Below are 23590 nucleotides of genomic sequence, written 5' to 3'. Positions count from 1 at the left end.
ATGAAAATGTCTTGGGGCAAATTGCTTTTCTATAGGGAGTGTTCGAAAGGAACTATTCTCTAGTCCCGGTCTGGACTGCTGCTCACTGACTGATGTCAATGGCGATGGAAACCAGATGGGTGAGACTGATGATAAGAGCTATCCACAGGATAAAAGGAGAAAAAAAACACCTCAAAACTGTTCAGTTTCTTTCTTCGGTCCACAGCTATGAATTCTAGCAGGCACAGAGTGGAAAAATAACCCTTTCTGGAAGACAAAATACCCTGAGCAAGAAAAAAAAAAAAAAAAAAAAAAAAAAAAAAAAAAAGAAATCATGAGAAAAAGATACAAGGGCAGTGAGGGATAGGAAAAAAAGGATTCCAGTGTTTGGACTGTGAATCAATTTGAGCTGTGAATCTGTATATGTTGTGTTCCCTTCACGGTCAGCCTTATCATCAAACTCAGAAGGCTTCATACCAGAAAACATGCTGCGTCCTGCTGCTCAACTGCACGTCAGTGGACCAAAACTCAACACAGAAGACCCAGCTCGAGTTACAGCAACGTGCACTACAGCACAAAGACAGAGATCTCTAACACTCTAGGGAGGACTAAAGTTTGACTAGCCATTAGTTGATCAGCAACAACAGATTGGAAGCTGCTCTCAGAGGGTCAAAATAATGTACCCCGCCATGTTGAATAGCCTGCGCACATTTCCTTTCTGCAATGACCGAGCACAGTGGTTCGGAAAAAAGAAAATCAAGTTTTCGTTGTGCTTTGCTAAAGAAACTGTCATAGTGCTGCTTTAGTCCTGCCTTAGTATTTATGTTGCTGCTTTATTTGCTGCTGCCTCATGCAATTGTATAGCTTGTCAAATGAGAAGACAGACCACAAAGATACCCTGCTGTTGTTCCTCATCCCCACTGAGCAGTGTTCACCAAGCAACCGCTTACTTTATGTCAGAGAAACAAAATGTCAGGAAGTTTTTACCCACAGCTTGTTGAGATTGCCTAATGACGGACACTTTAAAGTGTCATAGCCTTTTCGAAAATAACTAATTATTATGTACATGTTTAACATGTGCATTTCCTTGGAATTTTAAAGTAACTTCCGGAAACTGAACTTATTTAAATTTTTCTGTATCTTACTTTGTATATATATAGCAGTTAACTGACATTACAACCACTAAGAGGTGAAGCACATAACAAAACACAATATTATGCAACTACTTTGAATGTCATGGCTAGTCTATACCATTTTTAAATATCATAACTTGACATGGATCAAGTTGTAATCATATAGGAGGGTACGAGACAACCCGAGTGATATAAGCTGCCCAAACCTTGGACGTCTATGTGCACCCAAAAGTTCAAATGAGAGCAAGGGGGAAAACAAAACAGAACAAAACAAAAACAAAGAAACACTACTTAGTGGATTTAACTTGAGTTTTTTGAATAAGTAAGTTGCCTCAGAATTTTCCTCACATTAAAGATTAAAGAATAGGCATATAAAGAGGCATGGAAAAAGGTTTTTTTTTTTTCCCCCAACAACTCACAACAAATACAGAGGCTCCTCTTCTTGCAGCCACCATTTTGCTTCCTGACCCGCTTTCAGTTGATCGCTGCCACTTTAGTCGATGCTTGTGTTTACAACAGACACAAAGTCAGATATGGGAACATCACACAGAATCCGGTCTATAAAACAGCCTGTACAGAATCCGGTTTAATATATAAAAATCACAAATCGATATAACTTACAAGGCCAGAAACCAACCAGTCATAGGATTTTAACTATTGATAGGCAGCCCTTACAGAGCTTGGAGAAACGGTAATACAATCCCACAGATACAGCTTTTATGATAGGACAACACCAGAGCAAACACATTACTTGCAAAAATTCTAGAATGGGGGAGTGAACAAGTTATTAGATACAACAGAAAAATTTTCTTCTTGTCCAACTTAATCTACAGTCAAGCAGATAAAACGCTCTGCTTCTAAAACACTTTAACTTTTAACTTATCTCTTCAATATCTGAGCTACATTCAATAGCAAACTGGTAGAAGGTTAAAAGATGCCACTGGCCTGGATGGTACCATTTCTCATCCAGAAAAAAAAAGAAAAGAAAAGAAAAACAGAAGACAGCTGGGTGAGGCTTCCACCCTCCTCAACTGTCCACCAATCACATCCTCCTGCTCAGATTACGTTAAACAGCTTAACCCACTGGAAAGACGCCAAAGCTAGTTCCTATTCAATACCAGCAGGGAAAGAACTCGGGGGTCTCATACGCACACAGACAAACGGCTTTGATAAAGAGCATGTCGGCAAATACCTGCCTGCGCTGGGAAATCAAACTAGCAACAATGTTGATGAGGTAGGAAGAAAATACCAGCAGGCTCCAATAAAGACAGCATTGTGCAGTATAAACATGCATGCGTGTGTGTGTGAGTGTGGATGTTACGGCTCACAGCACACTTGAGGCCGACAATTAAACTGAACAGCAGAGGGGAATGCATGCATAATGTTGGACCGTTATAAAAAGCAATTAGTTTCTTGTGTACTGGTTGTGGGTGAGTTTGTGCTATCACGAAAAAGCTCCAGAAGCTCCAAAAAGCCTCTGTATCGCCACCAAGGAAGAGGATGTTGAAAGCTTATCTAAAGCGTCTTATGGCACTATGAGTAGCCATTTTGCATACTTAAACAAACAAAGAAAATGATTAACAGGACATACAATATACTCTCTACCAACAATATAAATAACAGAAGCTGAACAGCATCATTAAAACCAGAGCCATTACAGCAGCCTCAGGTCCTTCACCCCATTTTACCTCACAGCCAAAACAGCAGCCACTAAAACGAGTCACAGATGCAAAGCATGTGGCATGTGTTTTACTTTGTGTGCATGTCTATGCATGTGCTGCTAAAAAGAGCTGATTAAAGGGGAATAAAAGGGTGTGGAAACCACAGATAAAACAGCTTGACTTTATCATTTCAACTAAACCCTCAGGGATATCAAAAAGATGATGATGATGATGATGATGATGATGATGAACACCCGGGTATCTTTCGAGTCAGCCTCTCAACCTCTAATGAAATACACCCAAATAGTTGCAATGAGCTACAAAACAAAGTCTATCTGAGAATAAGAAACAATACAGATCAATCATCAACGGGTGCAAGCTTGTAAATTCCCTGCTGAAGGTGTAAATGTGATTTCTCTTCAAAAGACTGTGGTTGAATACGAGGCGTTTGATGCTGCAGATTGGGACTTGCGCATGAGGAAACAGCTTGACAGGAAGAATGGGCATGTTATATTCACTTTTAGTAAAAAAAAAAAAAAAAAAAAAAAAGGCCACATTCCTCAGCTTGTTTCTCAGAGAATCAACTTAGGGACACAGCGGGGAAGACGCCATTGAATTCCAGAGAAGCTTTTTCGAAAACATCCAGACAGAGATGAGGAGGGAGCAAGGAAAGAGATTAAGGAACACTTCACCTTCTGGAGGGCCCGGGCGCAACATGCTTCCACACACACACACACACACACACACACACACACACACACACACACACACACACACACACACACACACACACACACACACGCGCATGTTTAACAACACCCAAAGACTTTGGAGTGAGGTCACAAGGTCTGGTTCAGATCTGCAACAGACTGGCCAACCGAAGGTTCAATAAGGGGACACACGTCACACTCTCAAAAGGGCAGAAATCTTATTTAGGATACTGGAGGCAACAATTTGCCTTTAAATTAGATCACAATTTCCTGTGGTGTTCAGGTAATGTTTGGGGCAAGCTTTGGTTAAGACAGTAAAACTTTTTCCACCATTAATTTACAGCTCTGTTCACACTTTCAGGTTGTGGAGTGACCCACTCACTCCACTCCAGCCCTCTCTTTATCTGGGTGTAGTTCTTTTGAGGTCTGCACATTATTATCATATGACAGAGCATACGGTAAATAGCCTGAGAGCCAATACCAGCACACACAGCAAACAAAGCTCACGTTATAGTACCACCAAACTGAGAAAGAAATAGTTGACTGACAGTCTTATTTTAATATACTTATCCCTTGTCAGCTGTTTGGTCATGTACAGTTAGTACTGATCATTCTTTTAATCATAATTTAAGTGTAATAATCACGAGTCAAGTGTTGAACCATCTCATTGTACAGAACCAACAAAGAGTTTTCAGACCCTTTAGAGTTTTCAGATGATTTCTTGCTCGTTAATTTAGAGAAAATCCTAAGCTGTAACCACCAGTTTGCTTTTCTTAACCACTCTTATTTTAATCTGGTATGTGGTGCGCTTCACTAGAGATAAAGCCCTCCTTCTTTAACACAATCCACCTCACTGGTGACTTAATCACCTGTGCCAAGGGAATACACCCTGACACAAAGTAAACATTCCCATCCATCATGGAGAGAAGATTTACAGCAGCAGAGGCAGCTGGAGCCACAAGCTGCACAGGCCAATAAGTCAGCAGTCCTGTCACAGCTCCCCTATTTGAGTGACATCTGCCTTGACTCAACATACGCGACTGTCGTTCTTGTGCGCAAAAAAAAAGGCTGCGGCTCAATATGAAGCTGAAATGATGTGTTGGTGGCTGAATAAATTGGAGCCTGAACCCAACAGCAACACACCTTCTTTTCAGCAACAACCTCATCCGCAATAATCCCGCCAACAGCCAATGGTTGATTTATCATTTAGTTTGAAAATAAATTTTTGTTGCCAAACTGAAAGCTGTGACATTATCATAACATATTAAGCGTAAAAAAACCAAATCCCCTGTCTAACGCAGAATGTAATTACGATCTGTATGATCATATTAAAGGATTAAACCACCGGATAAGCTTATAGAAACATCAGTGAAAGCTTCACCACAAGCCCACCTCAACAGCTGCTCTTGGCTGCTCCAAACTAACACTTGTAATCTACAATAACAGCTAAATTAGGATGGTGGTTTTGGGAAGCACAGTGAAGCAGGGGTACAGCCGTTACCCTAAAAGAGGCCCAGCTCTTCCACTGATGAGACCTCCTCACCGGGGACCTCATTCACTGCAGTCACCAACGCACAAAAACGTGATCTGCAGCCAAGCAGAGCAGCCAGTGTTTGCTCACTGGGCTTCTGTGGGAGACGGATGTGCGTCTCTTTTTCCACAACAGTGAGTGCAACACCACATCTCCTTTTCGTCCCTCAGTGGGGGCCCTGTTCACTTCTTTTCTACACTCATTCTGCTCCCATTTAGAAACAATCTCTCAGTAATTGCGTCTCCATCAGGAACAGTCTTCCAATCATAAGCAATAATCTCTCGTTCTCATATCATTCCTTCCTTCCTGGCTTGAGGGCAGCTCTGTCTGTGGTCCCGTCTTTGAACTCAGCACGTTTAAATGCTTCCACGTGGCTCCACGTGCACAAAAGCAGAGTAATACGTACGCATCCACTGAAACAGCTCAACCAATCCCCAAGGTTCTCGAGACTTTAGAGAAAAAACAAAATATCATCATCTATATACTTCAGTCATCCCTATTAAAATATGATCTGCATGTACATTTCTGGCAGGTCAGAGATTGGAAGCAAGCACAGAAGGAAGGAAAAACAGCTTAAAAGAAAGTCAACCCAGAGTCAGAAGACCCACTGAAGTTTTGGACCACAGGAATGAGAAAGCAAATGCCAACCATTACACAATACAGCACAGTTCTTCAGTATGAGACTCTAGCAAGCCTCTTAATTTTCCACAACTCGGGTCACTCGCTGAAATAAACAAAGCATATTTCGCTCATTAACATTTGGCCAATATGATACCACAAATTAACTTTAGCTAAACATCTGCTACACTTGGCTTATAAAGCTAGTAAGCTAAAGCTAGCAAACTACATACTGCATAGTTTTACAATACAGAAGACAGATGAAGCATTAGAAAATATGTGGTTACCTTTAAAATAATAATAATAAAACAAAAAGTCTACACTGAAAACACCTTTTCTCACTCCTGCCTGACACCTTGTTTATCATCTAGCATTTACTTCCTTTGCTAAATGCCATTATCATGTAACGCATTTGCAAAATTGAAAGCCAGGAACAACTCAAACGAAGACTGAGCAGCTGCCTTGCACTCTGGACCAGTCAAAGCAAAGTTAAACTTTTCGGAGGAGAGGGTCTTAGAGAAGTGAGAGTCAAAACAGAGTATTTCAGAGTATTTTTATACAGTGAAGCATTAAAACATATTGTTTAAGCCCCAAGATATCATTCTGCAACTTCAGATGAGCATAATATAAGCTCTTCAGGTTAAAAGTTGTTTTATGTAAACAAAACATCAACAAAACATAAAGTTGCACTTTCCAGCAAAGTTTTATGAGTTGTGAGTTTTTTTATATTTTGTTTTTGCCAGCTGTTACTACCCCTTACCCTTTGCTGACTATAAAGAAAATTTAAAGTTATTCTTTGCAACATAATCGTGTACGGATTTTTGATACAGAAAAACATCAAGATGGGAAACATTAAGGTTAGATGCATGTCTTGCTGTTTGATTTTTATTAATTATGTGTCACTTCTACAAGAGAAAAGACTAAGATCGAGGAATAAAGATCTTGCTAAAAAAAAACAAAAAAACGTTACACTGCAGGTTACTCCGTCTATGAGACAATCGAGGAGAGGATATTACATCGACAAATTTGATTAAATATTCATCTCGATAGAGCTGTAATTAAGCTTATAACATGCACAAATCCACCAGATGTAAATTTCCATGTGACATGGTTTAGCACTGCCGCTGTGCAGCCATGTGAATGGCATCAATATGGGCTTAGTGTGTTTATAGTGAAGATTGAGAAGAAATATGGGTTTTTCTCACACATGCACAGGGCAGATCTTTGCAGATGATGATAAATGAAGCTTGTCGTTACTACATTTAACTCTGTAAGAGCTCCAAGAGAAAAGAAGAGAAGAGAAATAAATTCACATAGCCTCATCCTGAATAACTGTCTTTAACCATCACCTTGGATCTACCCACATACTCAAAACACTGGAACGTAAGTGTCAGGATTTGTGCCAACCTTATAAGACATAAATAAACACAACCAGTTGAAATCAAAGCTTCAAAACTCCATTTTGTACTTGTGTCTTTCTTTCTTCTCTTTCCAGTGTAAATGTGAGAGAATTTTTTTGTTGTTGTGCTGGGTTTAAATATGCTTTGCGGCAAAATAGTGCACAAACAGGGCTTTCCGTGACCAGCTGGCGACTCCTCACTTGAGTACAGCTGGCTACTAAATTATATGCGAGCGTATTTTTACGACCAAAACAGGTCAGAACAATAGAAGCATGCACAGCAGAGAGGCTGCTGGATGGAGAGCGGAGTCGTTCGGTTCTGTGGCTGTATTTCTTTCTCCTCACTAAGACACAAACCAAACTGGTAGCTCAAAGACAATCTTCACATAACTTTTCAGCTCAAAATTGTCTATTTCTTTGACAGTGTCCAACGTTGCAAACTTAAAACAGATGCCTCACATGATGTTTTGAAACTTATGATGATTCAACAGCTACAGAACTTTCAGCAAGAATTTTGATCGACTATATACAATTCCAAACGTCCTAAACGTTACTGTAAAATGCACAAGAAGCCTAATTCTCCCTTACAATTATTTATTGCATGTTTACAACCCAGAAAGTAAACTCCTCCCTGGCTGGCTGCTCCACATATCCGGGGAAAGCTTTTCAAACATGAACAAATCAAGAAGGACAAAGTCATCTAGAACTGGGCAAAACTCTACCTTTTTGCCATGACAACACATCAATGGAAGACTGCATCAAAACTAATTTCCTCTTCTCTTTAAGGCCATAATAGCCTCTGTTGTGGAGGAGGAATGAAACACAGTCAACCCACAAATGAGTTTTACCAGAACAAGGAGCTCTAGAGTTAACCATCTGAGCCACATACAATAGATACTCGCATTCAAACCAACAGGAACCAATTCTTTCAAATAGTAAAATCCATGTCAGAACTTTATTGCTTTCTCTCTCTATTAGGATCCCTTTGAAAATATGTCACCCCCTTTTTTTTTATTTTTTTTTTTTTAAATCTGCTCTCCACATTCACTTCCAAGCAGCAGACAGCACAAAGGCCCATCCATTTAAAATGCCAACTGCTCCACATCATAGCTAAGAAGCATGTGTGTGTTATAGAAAGTGGCAGGGGCTTCTCGATTATTTATCACAGGCTATGTCCATCAAATGATGTTATCTATAAAGCTGATCTATCATCTTAATCCCCATAACCCTTCCCCCACTTGAGTCCTAAATTTCCACAGCTTTATTTAACACAGAATAAAAATTACACACACAACTATGGTCACGAATGAAGCACATCATGGAGCTACAATCCAATCATGCAACAAAAACCATCATAATGATCTTGATGCACCAGAATGTGCTCAACTTCCTCTCACTCCTGCAGTCAGATGGTGTGATGTTAAAGCTTCTGTCATCCAGTGAGGAAGTCAATCTTGGTGTAGATATATTGGATGGTCTTACGGGGATTAAGGTCAAGTAAGCACGCTGGACAAGACAACCAATCTTACACCAGAAATCAATAGATGGGAGAAAACATGGCACATTCAACATTAAATCATCTTGGAAATAAAGAAAAGGGAAGACTAAATGTGAGGAAAGCTTCATCGGGACAGACGTGGCTTCAGATGTGCAGGTTTTGAACCAGTTAAAGTTTCATAAAGGCATCACGCGAGCAAATGAGATTTCTTAGTGAGGGAAGGTCCGCGGGGGGAGGCTTAACGGAGCTCAAGAGATCTCCAGGGAATCAGCGGGATTTCGTCTTTGTCAGCATAAGGGATATCTGTGTGTAGTAGACTATGGCTATTTTAAGAGATGCGTGACAATCATGATGAACCGTAAAAGTCAGCAGTATAAAAGAAAAGAAAGACAGGTAGGGCAAAAAGAAAGAAGATGTTTTCAGAGCTGACATTAACAAAAGAAAACAAACAAAAAACTCCTCTGACTAGTTTGAACTTGCACAACCAAATTACCCAGGGGCTTCCACAAATCCATCTTTTCCCATTAAAGACTACTGTGTAAAATACAGCTAAAATAAAGACCAAACCGCCTATTTGTTGAGAATTATTTTCAGCTGTGGATTAGTGATACTAAGACCAGAAGATAACCTGACAGAATATGAAACAGGACGTTTCATTTGCAAGACATTCTCTCAATTTCCCTTTCTGTCATGCAAGGAAACAATCAAAGGACTGGGCTAAAAGTGTAGACATGAATGTGCAAATGAATGAGTCTTTTGAGAGCAATCTGGCTCATGCATCCCCTCCACAGACTTGAAACAAAAGCAGTTACAGTCTGACTTTTCGCAAAAGAATCTACAAAAATAGTTTAATTCACAACAGATTACATAGATAGTGTAGCAACCCAAAGAAAATGAGGCGAAAAAAAACAATGTAATCCAATATTCCCAGAACATGCAAATACACACAAAAGCTTGCCAAGCTATTCTTACGATGACAATGCACTGAATTTCATTCATAATGGAACGGTTAACCCTAACCACAATTCCAGAAATTATGTCTTGGCTCTTTAGGACTTGGCTTTGGTCCCCAACAGAGCTACTGGTCACAACAAGGTCAGTGGTTATACTAGAAAAGCTCCCAGTGAGATAAAAAAAAAAAAGAAAGGAGCACACACAGACACAAACAAAGAGCACATCCGCTCTACCTTCAATTATTTAGCATGTGGGAGTGAACACACGCATTCACTGAGCTGCCTCCATTCCATATTGATGAGGCCTCAAAGTGTGTCGTGTGTGAATATGTATAGTTGTGTTGCAACATTCAAGGAGTCCAAAAGACAGAAGCCTATGACACTTATGGAGTCCAGCATCACAAGGCTGTATGTGTGTGTACTTTGTGTAGTGTGTGTTGGTCATGTCACAATGTTTTATTAATGTAATACGCATTCAGATAACGTACATTTCTCAATGTCTACTCAGAGGAACAAGAAATGCCCAAATATAAAAACTACATATAAGTATTTTACTAACATTGTGTACTGGAGCTGAATAGCTCATTTCTCATGCCACTCCATGAGGACGTTTTAATGGTATTCAGACTTTGTGACTCTAAAAACAGCTGAAATTCTGCTTTGTCTCCATCAGATCTAATGGGTTCCATGTTAACTTTAATGAGAATCTGACTAAAGTCCATTCATGTTGCTGAGCGGTGTTCATGTTCCCAACCGAAAGCCTGAGGATAGAGCTAATGTTATGAACATGAGAAGCAACATAAGGACACAGACTTTTAAGAATGAAAGCTTCGGAAACAACTGTCAACCATGTGGGTCTAAGAAACCATTCTTTACCGAGGACACACGTTGTAGCAGAACATTCTTAATTTCAAAGCATGAGTCTGTTCTCACTAGTGAACAACAGAAGCTCTTTAAAACTAAACCTCAAGTGAAATACAAACGGTCAACAACAACAAGGTATGAGGGATGCATGAATTTCGAAACAGCTTGATACCGACTTCACACAGTCGAATGAATCTGTCACAAATGAATATTTTTTGCTTGTTGAACTGAGAAACCATCAATGGTTGAAAACCTGCTGCAGCCACATGACAACCCACACCAACTTGCCAATAAATGCAATAAAAAGTATAGGCAGTAACATTAGCATTTGGCTCACATGACCAAAGACCACGTGGACAAATGTGTGCATTTTTCCTCCAAAGGAAATGACATAATATTAAAAGAAATATGTCTAAGCAACATGCTTTACAACAATTAGTTTAGAAAGTTATCGCAATGGAAAGCACTACAGATGATTTATACAACATTGCAACATGTACTGATTTGAAGCCTGAAAATTGATTGCAACTTTTACACAGCACTTTGACAGAGGTTGCGAGATAACAGGCTGGTTAATGAGCTACCCTCCACTTTGCCTTTCTGTAATGATAGAACCACCGACTGAGTATCAACGCTGATGTAAGCTGCTGACTTATCTCTCGATTCAGACATACACTATACCTACTGAGCAAATACACTGGAGGGCACTGCTGCAGAAAAGGGCAGATTAGGTGAGACAACTGAACAGACAATGGCTCCCTTATTCCACCGAATTTGTAATAAGCACCCAAAACAGTCGTCAATAATTAGGGTAGTTTAGTTTCCAAGCACTTTTTCCTCCCATTTCCCTCCTTTATTGTCATAACTTCTGGTTCACATTTGGCTTATGCCACAGCAAACCAACAAAACAATCCCCACCCAAGCAATTTTGTCAGCTGCTGTGTTTTGCTTTCCTGTGGTCACCTGAATATGTTCCCCAGAAACAATTCTACTACGTCTGTGACTGTGCGTAAAGCTAGGGATTGGAAAAGGCAGATATCTCTCATCAGGATGGCTGCTGCTTCACAAAGAGCTCAGTGTTCTTACTTTAATTTGAAAAGACACCAATTTAAGATTTTTAAAAGCACTCAAAAACCATATAAACATGTAGAGGACATTCTTCATACAGATCCCAGCATTCCATCAGACTGTCCTTTCAGCCACAGACGCATCCTCAGGCACTAACAGCCACATACATTCTTGGCATTTTCACAGGAGCCAATTACGGCTCCCTGGACCAGCGGCTCTGGACACTCAACAACAGAGCTGAGACACTGGATTCTTTCTTAATTACCATCACAAAAACCTGATAACGCAGCAGCTGGGTTTTCTAAAAGGCGTGCACATCGCCGAGCAAGGCAGGAAACCAGGCTTTCTGTCAACTCGTGAGAGTCATTAAATCAGAAATTCAAGACTCCTCCTGCTCAGAGATGACATGCCGATGCACTGCGGTAGCACCAGTGTCTTTAAAGCCGCTGGCAGTGCCGCCTCTCAGAGGAACCCTTTCTCTAAACAGCATTAAGAAGCGCACACACACACCGCAAGCACCACTCAAGCAAGCTTGACATGTTCCAAGCTAGATTTAAAACACATGCAAGTACTGTGTGAGCCGACAGAGTGAACACTGGCTGGAACATACAAGCGTTATACAGTTATATCGGTGACTGGTTAAATAAGATAATGCAGACAGCGGCTTGAAATGGAAAGCTGGTGGCAGGTAGAGGACCACCTATTATTTACAAGCCATAAAAGCAGAGTTAAATCCACGAGATGTAGAGGCAGATGCTGCTGAGAAAGACTGAGAGGCAGGATCAGGGGTCTGTAGGTGTGGCACGCTTAGACAGGAAGCTGGACTCTGTCCCACTTCCTGTGTATCTCCAGGAAGTGAAGATTTGAGATAAGACACAAGGTGAATGGAGCAGTCGTCTTTGAACAAACAGAGACAGATTGCATAATGAGGAAAACCATTTAAATATATCTACACTGATAGGCCACACCACCTGGGTTTTTAGGCAGATTTGCATCAGTCATTGAAGTGAGATTACATTTTGGGGGAAAAAAAAACAAAAAGGATAAAAGATAGTTCTGCATCTCAACTACCAACTGTAACTTTGGGGATACACATGATCATATCAAGTCATTTTTACAATTCTGAAAGAGTCACATATAATGGTTCATAAAAAGAACAGGATCACAATTAGCCAGATGAATATACAAGGTTTTTGGTGTAACCAACAATCCTGGCCTTCTAACTGATGTAAAAGCAATAAATAATAGGTTTAAATTGTACCATTAGTAGTCAAAACAATTGTAACGACTGAGAAACCAAGGCAAACTGGCTCACAAGGAGCACTTTATAGTTTAATACACCAAATTCCCTCCAACACATTCAATTGTACATCCCTCTAGACTGAAAAATTAAGTGTAATCATCCAAAAAGATGCCACTCACCGTGATCTGGAAGACCTCCTGTGTATCATCGAGCATCTGAACCCTGATGGACACTTGCCGCCCAGGAGGCTGAGCTGGAGGGCGCATGCCTGGCTCCAGGGTGGACACACCGAAACTTTCAGAGGCGCCCAGCCTCTGTCCAGCTGTGGACGGCCTGTCTGCTGGTTCAACCATGGCCACGGTGAGAGGCTGTCGAGCTGCAGGGACCTCTGTTCACGTCTAGTGGAGAGAGGAAAGAGCGACAGTTTGTCTCTGTGCTTGAAACGGGCGAGGCCAACAATCTCCTGAGGCTGTGATTTAGGATATTTTTGAGTCTGGGCTTTTTAAATACATAGTGGGGGATTTTAAACATGAGGGATGGAGTGTTTCTTATAACATTCAGTCTGAGGCTCATGTTTTAAATACCTCTAGTGCGTTGCTAAATTTGTGTGCAGAATTTCCTTGTTTGGCATTCCAAAGCTCATTTTACTGGGATTTCAAATGCTCCTTGTGCACAATTGATAAGACTAAAAGCTTCTTTAGCTTTTTGAAATGAAGAACAGCTTAAATTTCTCCACTAGTGTCTTCAGTGTTTGTTTTTTTAAATGAGGAAACTTTTTCTCAGAGGGAAACTCCAGTGCTTAATAGGTTCAGGATATGTGTGAAACATCTTCCCACAGTTATTCAGTCTGGGTTAAATTGACCTTGCACAATGTTAAAACCAGAAGACATTTCAGTGATTTTCTAACCAGTTGAGTTGTATAAACCAGACTCGGGCAGCCCCACAGAGCATGACATCAGCTGAGCTTTGGTTCTGGACAAAGAAAGCAGACAGACATGTCTCACACCTATCCAGACGCTCACATCTTCCAGCTACGGCAACGTGCAGGTGGGATTTACAAACACAGCTCAATTTAGGGCTCGTCCAGACTTGAATCAAAACTTCACAAGTAGGGCAGATGAGATATGGTCTGACAAAGATGCCTCCCCCCCCTTCTTTACACACAAACTTTCTGCGCACCCCCACCTATGTCCCACACTTGATAAACCTCAACCTCAGACAATAAATATCCCCTCTCAGACAGTTAGTGACATCAGGGCTGAGGAATGTGTTAGAAGACAGACAGGAGGGTTCCACACTGCTGCACTGCCCTGACACACAAAGATCAAAAGATCTGCTGTGAGAGGTGAAGTTGGCTTCAGTTCAGTCACTTTTGCTCACATGCAGTCTTGTCAACGAATCACGGAATCAATAAGCGATCGGGGAACAACTGAAAATTTTTGCCGATTAACAGGTTGGAGTCACAAGTCAGTTTGCCATCCCTTCCCCACCAGTAACTCTGCATCCAAGATAAGCAGACTGTTGTAAATATTTAGGGACAAATGGGCAGTGCAGTGAGCAGGGTCAACCAACATCAAAGACTTCACAATGTTTGAGTGGGCTTCTTTCACCGTGTCCGATGTAATTTCCAGAGCAAATGCAGTGTGTCATCTTGATGATGGTGCTCCAAATGTGCCTGAAAATGCAGCTTTCCTCAAGTGAAGCCACTGCAGAACAGCATGTACACCATAGAGATGAAGAACAAGCTAAAGAAATATTTTATCGCTTTGCTAAGTGAACTGTTTTATTCTTGTGACCTTTGAATGGAACTATTTAATCCTATGCGTGCAAGGGACATATTTTACACAGGAAAAAGCTCATGCTGTGCTTTCGCCTCAATCTTGCATAACTTGGGATGTCATCACTAATAAAAAGGTACTAACACAAAGAGTGCTGTCCACAGGGGCGACAAAGAGCAGAGTGAAGGAATCAGTGGTTGTAAATGCACATATTTTAGAAATCCCAGACCTAAAACTGGCAAAAGCGAGTAAATTGACCACATCTAAGAAGAGATAACATGAGGAGATGAGGTGATTTTTAGGGAAGGTGAAGTCACTGGAACTCAATGATGAAGAACAAAGGCCTTTAGAGTGACACTGAGGTTGTTTAATTCTTGTAAACAGGAGTGAAAATGTTAATTTCTCACTTTTTTGCCCTCATAAGCTCACCTGAATTATCTTCATATGGCACTCTGGTGCAGAAATCCCAACAAAGGGCTGGTGGGCCAGAAGCTGGCACAACCCAGCATAACCTTTTTCAATGTTGGGAGACTGACACGTTTGTCACTAAATAACAGCCTTGTTCAAAAATTAAAAAAAACTCACTGTTACACACTGTTGTTCTAAAACAAAAATATGCACACAGCAACACTAAGGGGTTTGAGAGTAAAACTAAGACCATGATGCTCATTTACCAGATTTATATTAGAAGTGCTTCAAGAGGAATATTGGCTGCCATCAATCCATAGAAGAAGGAGATGGAAATGATGAAAATGACCTGGAGAGATGATGAACATAGGGCTCTTTTATTTGATTCAACCGGCTGTTTTTAAACAAATTTTATAATAATCGAGACAGTCCCATCAATGTCTAGATGCTCCAGGGGAGCTGAACTCTGACCTCAGTGTGAATACATTACTAACAAATTGAATAGAAAAAAAAAATGTCATCAAGAACACAATATTATGAATTAGCCTACTTCCATTTTGTCTTCTGAGCTACAAGTAAAACATTAAGGTGACACTCATGCAAAGACACAAAACAAACAAGAAAATTGAAACTTATCCCTCTGCCTGCACACACAGGTTATTATCCCTCTTCACTTCCGTGACAAAAGCTGAAAGTGGAAACTGGAGCTGTGCCAAGGAAGTGACCCAACAATAGAGAGACCTGTCATTCAAGTTACTCATTACACCTGTGGGAACACTGGTTTGTTGTTGCCTGCTACTTCCCCACAGCATTGAAATGAAAGCTTATTGGTAGCTCAGTATCAGCCAGTTTAGGAGAGTAGCTGGCTATCAAGAACAGACACAACTTTAGAAAACCCTCAGTCCTCCTTGGACTGCTGCATGGACTACTTAGGAGTACTTTAATATTCTGCTCTTGAAACCTTGCACCAGCTCATTCAGGGCCACCTACTTGTTACTCTCTGTGTCGCTCTTCAAAGCGAAACAAGTGTAAAGTGAAGAACGAGTTTTACAGCCCTTACTGTCATTAACTAACAAGCAGGTGCTGACAAACACAAGCAGATCATATTCTAGCTTCATTTGTCTTGATCCTTTCAATAAAAAAAACTCATCAACAAGGACCTTACTGAGCACCAAAACACAGCACAGCTTCCCCCTGAGCGTTTCCAGTGCGTTTTCCATCACAAATTAACCCATAAATGTTGTCTGGACTAATTTAAGACCCTGGGATCAGTGTCACCATCGCTTAATTCTACAGACTGGAAATTTTGGAGGTTTCTTTATCTCTTTAGTAGGGGCTGGGAGGATTTATACATGGGGTTAGTTGTGCAAGAGAGGAATACTGAGTAAGCTGGTCACACAGCAGGCACAAAAGAAGCTACTGTGGGACCGTCCAGCAGCAGGGCTTTAACTCACCAAGGCCTCTTGAGCAGCCTTTGAACTGGTGTAAGCTGAAAGTTTCCCAAGAGCTTGCGAGAGGGACGCCTGGCCCTGGGAATCGGATGCGAGTGTGTGGAACACATGCACAGAGAGGGCTTTATGTCATAGAAGCAACGAGATTAGCAATCTGTATGTAATCCTTCAATTGTGAAGGATCCGAAAGTCTATGTTTTATGACAGACACTAATGAGGGCTCGTGTGCTTATCTGTTCTGGTTAGCAAGAGAAGAAAACCCAAAGACTGCTTTCGTTTTGGTTTAAAAGCTCGATAAAAAGGTCTTAACGACAAGAGGACAAAATATCTGATATTATATTTATAGGCAACATACCGTAAACGTTACATAACAGGAAATGGTTGCCAGCTATAAAACAGGTCTTACAATCAGCCCTTTGATGAGGGACTTTTCAAACTCAGTGAAGATTAAGAAGTCCGAACTAAACTAAAAGGGATGTGATGACCAACTGTGGAACTGCGGTTCCCACAGCAGTTGCACAAGTATTCCCTTTGGAAAATTGGCCCTTTTCAGTGAGTTAATCTTTACCGCTACATAGTGTGGCGCTGACAGGGATGTTAATCAACTGTTAATCTGTTTTTATTTCTTTGTTGTAAGTTCCTAAAGCCCAAGTGGATGTATTTTACAATATTATCTTGTTTGAGCTGATCAACAGCCCAAACCCTGAAGATATTCAGTTAAATCTATAAACATGATTGAATCATCTTTAAAAATAAAAAAATTAAATGATACTCTGTTAGGGTTCTAATTTAGTTAATTCAAGCTCTGGTGGAGTTTAAAAGCCATCAGAGTCAAAACAAAGAATTAAAGACACAAAGGAACAGGAATATGTGGGTCAACTGGAAAAAAAAATGCCACTAAAAATAACACAAAATAAACAAGCCGAATACAGAGCTTTCCTCCTTAGCTATTCCCAGACGACTGGGATCATGTTAGCAGAGTCCTGCTCCTCGGAAGTCTTGAGCCGTGAGAATGTACGGTGGCCCTGAGGTGCAAAATGCAACCGCAAAACCAAAATCATAGAAAGCACAGTGACATTTTAGTGAAAACTTATCATTTTAACTTTTTAACTACCTCTTGTTTCAGCATGTTTTCAGAAATGTCATGCTTTGTGTAATATCACCTTCTTTAAATGTTTCTTTGTTGTCATTGTGAAAAAAATGCTGTCCTATTGCAATGATACATTTTCTAAAATGTCACGTGCTCGCCAATGTCACAGTTTCCAAAAGGTTGACTGAACCGTTTTCCACAAATTTAATGCGTTTTCTAAAATGTGGAATTTATGTTTCTCTTTTGCCACAATATTTTGGACCTCAGAACCTCTACAGCTGAAAAAGAAGACTTTGTACTTAAAACATTACATTTCATAGACATCCCTTAAGCTCATGCAAGGATATCCATAGCTGGAAAAAAAGAGCCTAAAGAGAGTCCCCACCTGTATTTCTTACACAAAATTATTGGCTGTATTGTCCATGACTCAACAGTAAAATGAAACCCAGATCTATAACTAGACCTGTGTGGTTTGACAGATTAATGGCTGTGCCTGAGACCACATTTTATCAAGGTGACACTCCCTTCTCCCCACTGGTAGACTCATTTAGCCGCTCTACTGCCCTCAGGAGAATCTCTATTGTGAGGGCGTAAAGAGAATGAACCATCGACTCTACTGTGCGGTATCGATGGCAAATGTGAATGGGCAACGGGAATGTAAAACACTTAAAAAGGCCATGTTTTAACCACATGCTCCACAAACCAAAAAGGCAATGAGTGAGACGATGCTGATGTTTGGGTACTGCCTCCTTTGTGACCCTGTCCTCTGACCCAAGTCGGGGGGGGGGGGGAAGTAATAAACAGATACACCACTGTGTGATATACATTTAAAGACACACACACATTCAGTGCACAGTTGGCAAAAAGCAATCCACAGAATGTAGGTTAGCAGAGTAATCCTTTAGGGCCAGAACAAAGATGTCAGTAGGTTACAGCAAGACAACCTGTTCACAGTCAAGGAACTGGTTGTTGTGTGTGTGTGTGTGTGTGTGTGTGTGTGTGTACAGTATGTGTGTGTGCTCTGATTAATGTAAATGTGGCTTGACAAAAGTGTGGCAGTTGTAATGCTTGCTGGAAAAGAATTAATAATGCAAGAATGCTGAAAATATAAGGAAACACGCCACAAAATAACCTATAAAGCAGCTAAAACTGTAACACTATACAGTTCATAAGAATCTAAAAATGTGCAGCACCCACTGGAGGATACTGCTATCAAGCTTACAGTAAAAGAAGCTCAGATGGACCCCCCTAAAGCTCAGCAGATTAGAAAAAGGCTGGCTGCAATGGAAGCGAGCTAAGATTCACAGTATCCGACCTACCAACAAAAAGCACTGTTGCTTTAAAAAGACAAAACCATTCCTCTCAAAACTCGTACGTTTGTTGCAATAATGCTGTAAATCTGCATCAAAGTGTCCCCTACACTGGGAATACCAGAGAGGCTACGTGTAACCTCGCTTTATTATCCGGATAGCATGATTTCCTTACCCCGTCTTCCTGCAGGATCCAGAGACTGTCCCCCAGAAAGAGCTTCTTTTTTTTAATTTATTTCCCACGCAGACGGTAAATCCCACACAGGGCTGTAGTTTGGATTCAGTGGTTCTCTCCTCGCAGCTGAACCGCTCCCGCTCAGGTGGGACGTGGTTTCTGCGCGGCAGCCATTGAGATAAATGTGACCAGCCGCGGAGACTGCTTTCGAGTTGAACAATAAAGACACACGCACCGCCTCCAGCTCTGACTGTGCACCCCGGCGTGTCAGGCAGGGAGAAAGTGCGACGCAACAGCGCCACGCAATGGTGGTGTGTGGAAATAGTCTGAGTGGGGGGGGGGGACTCTATGGAAGTTTTTCTGTGCCATCAGAGTTTGAATACGAATTTCTAATATCGAATTTTTAAAGCATCAAAATCAGACTTTGAATTTGAAAAACCAACAGTGGAAAAAAAAAAATTCAGTGGAAAAAGAACCGGACTTAACATCAGGGTAAACAAGGAGAAGCAATCGATCCCTGTCTCAATTCATCAGATCAGCTCAATAGATATTGAGTAATATCTATTATTCAATTTTACTAACACAAATGGCAAATAAAGTAAACTCACTCACCGAACCACCATCACCTGTTGGTGGACATGGCTGATCTGTCCAATGGAGCGTAACTTGATTGGCTGCCGTTGGATGAATTGAGACAGGGATCGATTGGTTCTCCCTGTTTACCCAGACGTTGAGTCTGGTTCTTTTTCCACTGAATTTTTTGAAGTTGATTTTTTTTCCACTGAATTTTTTTTTTCCACTGTTGGTTTTTCAAATTCAGAGTCTGATTTTGATGCTGTAAAAATTCGATATTAGAAATTTGTATTCAAACTCTGATGGCACAGAAAAACTTCCATAGAACACTGAGGTTTAGGTTTGTGTTCACCGATTCATTTCACAATCGATGTATAATGAGTTTCTTCTTAATGTCACACCAAGGACTGTAGAATTCCATCCATCCATTTTCTATACCAGCTTAATCCGTCGGTCGCGGGGGGGGGCTGGAGCCTATCCCAGATGTAGAGGCGTTGTACACCCTGGACAGGTCGACTGTAGAATTCACTTCGGATAAATTAAAATGATTCATCACCAAAGTAGTTTTTATCATAAATATACAGAACAGCCATTTGTTTGATGAATGTACCAATGTAAATGGTACAACTAAGTATGAACGACAAAAAGAAAATTACAATTTTAATGTGATTGGAAGTCAACTGTCAATAGTTTGTATGAGCACGTGTATTCTTCAACACAGCCTGAACCTTTCAGTACAAGCTTTCTTGCCATTTCTTCAGGAATAGTTCTCCAGGCTTCTTCTTTGGATGTTGGCTGCCTTTTGTTCTGTTCTCTGTCAAGATGATGCCACACTGCTTCAATAATGCCCCCCCCCCCCCCCCCCCAATTTCTCATGGACATCATAACTTGATTATAAAGGCCACATTTTTTTTTTTTTGTCTTCTCCACCAATTGTCCAGTTTCTTCCAATTATTTTAAGGACTTGTTGCATGACATGCCAGATTATGCCAAATTTTCAGCAAATAGCTTTTCGGCAATCGCATCGTTTGTGTGAAAATACAAAATGGGTTATCTTTGGCACAAAAGAAGAAAAGAAATGAGAACAAAGGATGTCTCTTTATGAGTGAATGCGTGTAACATAGCACCAAAAGATCTCATCTAAAATGGCTTCTCTCCTTAACACAACACTGGTTTATTCCTTCCAAAAAAGGTACTTTATCTAAACTAATTAATCTAATTTAAAAAATATATATTTTAAAATAACACTTTTGTTATTTCAAACTCAACATGTAATAACACACAGCGCTATCCAAATAATGCTCCAGTGCATGAAAGATTAAAATATGGTGTTATTTTTTTTAACACATCTGTTTCGAGTTACTCTAATTAGAACTGAAAATCTGTTTGTGAAGCCAATTCAAAGAAAATGCTTGAATATATCCTAAATATATTGTAAATATATCATTGTTTACATTGTTTACAATCATTGTAAATATCTAAACATTTTTGAGCTACTTGACTAATTTGAATTTCCCTCACTGGGGGATGAATAAAGTATTTTTTTATTTTATTCTATTCAATTCTTTCTATACATAAATATATGCTTCATATAAGCAAACTGCACTGACATGAAGGATGTAAATTAATTTTGAATTAGTTTTGTTGGTATATATCTGAGAAATAAAAGTGAGTGAAGTTTAATTTGAACAGCTGTTGAGCTTTAGACCAGTTTTAAGATAGTGTACAAAACAAATAGAAGTTGAGAATAAAACCCTGAGAAAAGTACGCGTCAGGATTCGAACCTTTCGTCACGATATTAATCGTCGTCATCAACGGCACGGGAGAGCAAGTAAGGCGAAAAGATTTTAATTTACATTCGACAATTTTTCGAGAAAGATGACCAACAAAGAGAGAAGCTGTCCGACAATGGAAGATGTGAGACTTTGCGCAAACTCTGCAAAAATGCGATTCAGTTAGTTTAGCTAATTTAAGTTTTAGAGTAAGCTCGTAAAATGTCACTGACGCTTGATATATTACGACCCTTTTAAAGTCTATAAAGTTCCTGGATAACAGTTTACACCACTAAAAAATAGGATTTTTGCACAAGTTAGAATAATAAGTTTTGGAGAAATAGACAATGCATTTCAATCCAGCATTCGTCTAACAAGTTTTTAAGCTAGGCTATGTGAGTATATTAGCAGCATTTTTTAAAAAGGTCATCCAATTTAGACAATTGCATGATCTGAAAGTAGATGGATGACTTTTGTTATCCAACAGAATAGCCAAAATAATACATACAGGCAAATTTATATATATAACATATATATAATACGACATAACTAATATTGAATTTCAAGCTGCATCTATGAAGGAATGTTTTGGGAACTTTTAATAAGCTTCTGAATTGTGATTGGATATGTATCCACTTTTCTTTAGGAAACAGGCATAGCTCAGGATGTTGGGAAAGCCCTTTCAGAAGGGCATAATGTTATTAGCATGAGTTACCAACAATTAAATGTATTTTATCAGTGAATGCTAAGTTCAGACCAGAACTGTGTAAATATATGGAGAATTCACTGTTCAATTATTTGTCCCCTTAGCCAAGTCTATATTGTACAATGAAGTTCCAGATAGATTTGGCACTGATTAAATTAGTCAATATAACAGAAGAGCGTGCTGTATCAGCTTCAAACGAAGTTGTATTTACACCAATTATATTCTCATTTCTAGGGGTATGCTTTTGAAACGCACAGAACGATTCAAACCTGGTCTTTGAATCGCAGCAGAAGAACATTCGAGTAAAACAGTTGATATGTTCATCCATCAGAAGATCAAGGTTGGGTTTGTTTTCTCTCCTCAGAATGATCTGCACTACACATGGACTTCTGCCCTCTTACAAAACATCCACAGGCCTTCAAGCCCAAGGCTGGTGCTTAAAAGAGTATCAGCACCAGAGCCCCACAGAGGCTCCCCATCCAGATGCAACCTTGACACACCGGTTACCACACCTTCAAGTTCAGCACCAAGCTCTCCTTCAAGCTCCTTCCCTACCCTCTCCTCTTCCTCCCCAAGCTCGTGTTGCTCCTCTGCAAGCTTCTCAGATTCATCCTTTAGCTCTGCTTTTCATCTTCCAAGCTCATCCCCACATTCTCCTCCCAGCCAGAGACGTTCTGCACCAAAGGAGAATTACTACTGGACTTGTGAGGTACTTGAAGATCAGTCAAAGATCATCTTGAGAAGGCACGCGATATCAAATACTCCTCTAAACATAGAGACAACCACCCAGCCCGCTGCACTGCATCCCCCTTCAACTCCTCAGGCATCTACCAAGTGCCCACTGATCACAACGGACTGAAAGCCGAGGTGGATGACTATTGGAGAGCCAAACAGGACAGCTGGACAGCTGGAAGGAGGCTCTCAAGCAAAGCAGTGAATAAACAGTTATTTAGATTTTTTTTGTTGTGTGATTTGAGATGATAGTTTTTCTATGGCATAAGGCATCTACAGTGGTCCTGTTTAATACTTATATTATAAGAAATTTAAAAAAATCCCTCTTTGTTCTTGAAAGCAAGGGTGTCTTGACTTTATTAACATTGATTCAATAGGTGTTAGACGACAGCTCTTTTGCTTAAGCCAAGTTATATTTTGACCAAGTGGTATGCCTCGTGCATTTTATGAGATGAATAGAATAGAAAAATACTTTATTCATCCCCCAATGGGGGATTTAAAAAAATTAATTTTGAATTCTGCAAACTTGGACAGTAGCTGCCTTTATGATACGACTTCCTGTTATAACAATGTTTTTGCAAATGCTTCATTGCAGCAGAAGAACATTCAAGTAAAACAGTTGATATGTTCATCCAGCAGAAGATCAAGGTTGGGCAAAGGTTTGATGTCATTTGATGACCTTTTCTCAGTTGCACATATAATAACACATAATAATACTTTTTCCACAAGTAGGTTGTTATGTGGCATACTTTCAATTTAGCAAATGTGAAGTGTGTGTTTCCAGCGAAAAAATGACATTGCGATTGCAGTTGTTGCAATCCTGAAAAGAATATTATCAAGAAAAACGATGATGGCCCGTACGGGGATCGAACCCGCGACCTTGGCGTTATTAGCACCACGCTCTAACCAACTGAGCTAACCGGCCATGCTTACGGCTC

At 40.2% G+C, this 23590-nt stretch overlaps 1 protein-coding gene and 1 non-coding gene across 4 annotated transcripts in view; both read right to left on the bottom strand.

Moving 5' to 3' along the window:
* Positions 1-19089, bottom strand: part of LOC142391715 (FERM, ARHGEF and pleckstrin domain-containing protein 1-like) — a 53744-nt gene extending 34655 nt beyond the window's left edge. For all 3 annotated transcript variants that reach the window (XM_075477719.1, XM_075477721.1, XM_075477720.1), the window contains exons 1-2: positions 18870-19089; positions 12837-13055 (exon numbers count right to left, since the gene is read on the bottom strand). In XM_075477719.1, coding sequence (XP_075333834.1) covers positions 12837-13010 — 174 coding nt within the window. In that variant the 5' untranslated portion in view covers positions 13011-13055; positions 18870-19089. The remainder of the gene's footprint in view (positions 1-12836; positions 13056-18869) is intronic.
* A 4414-nt stretch (positions 19090-23503) lies between these two features.
* trnai-aau (transfer RNA isoleucine (anticodon AAU)) lies at positions 23504-23577 on the bottom strand. The gene has a single exon. It is a non-coding gene; the product is annotated as a tRNA-Ile (tRNA).
* Between the last annotated feature and the right edge of the window lie 13 nt (positions 23578-23590).

Source organism: Odontesthes bonariensis, chromosome 11 (assembly GCF_027942865.1).
Source record: "Odontesthes bonariensis isolate fOdoBon6 chromosome 11, fOdoBon6.hap1, whole genome shotgun sequence".
NCBI classification, from domain to species: Eukaryota; Metazoa; Chordata; class Actinopteri; order Atheriniformes; family Atherinopsidae; genus Odontesthes; species Odontesthes bonariensis.
Note: the sequence above shows the minus strand (reverse complement) of the source record. Positions and strands in the feature narration are given on the sequence as shown.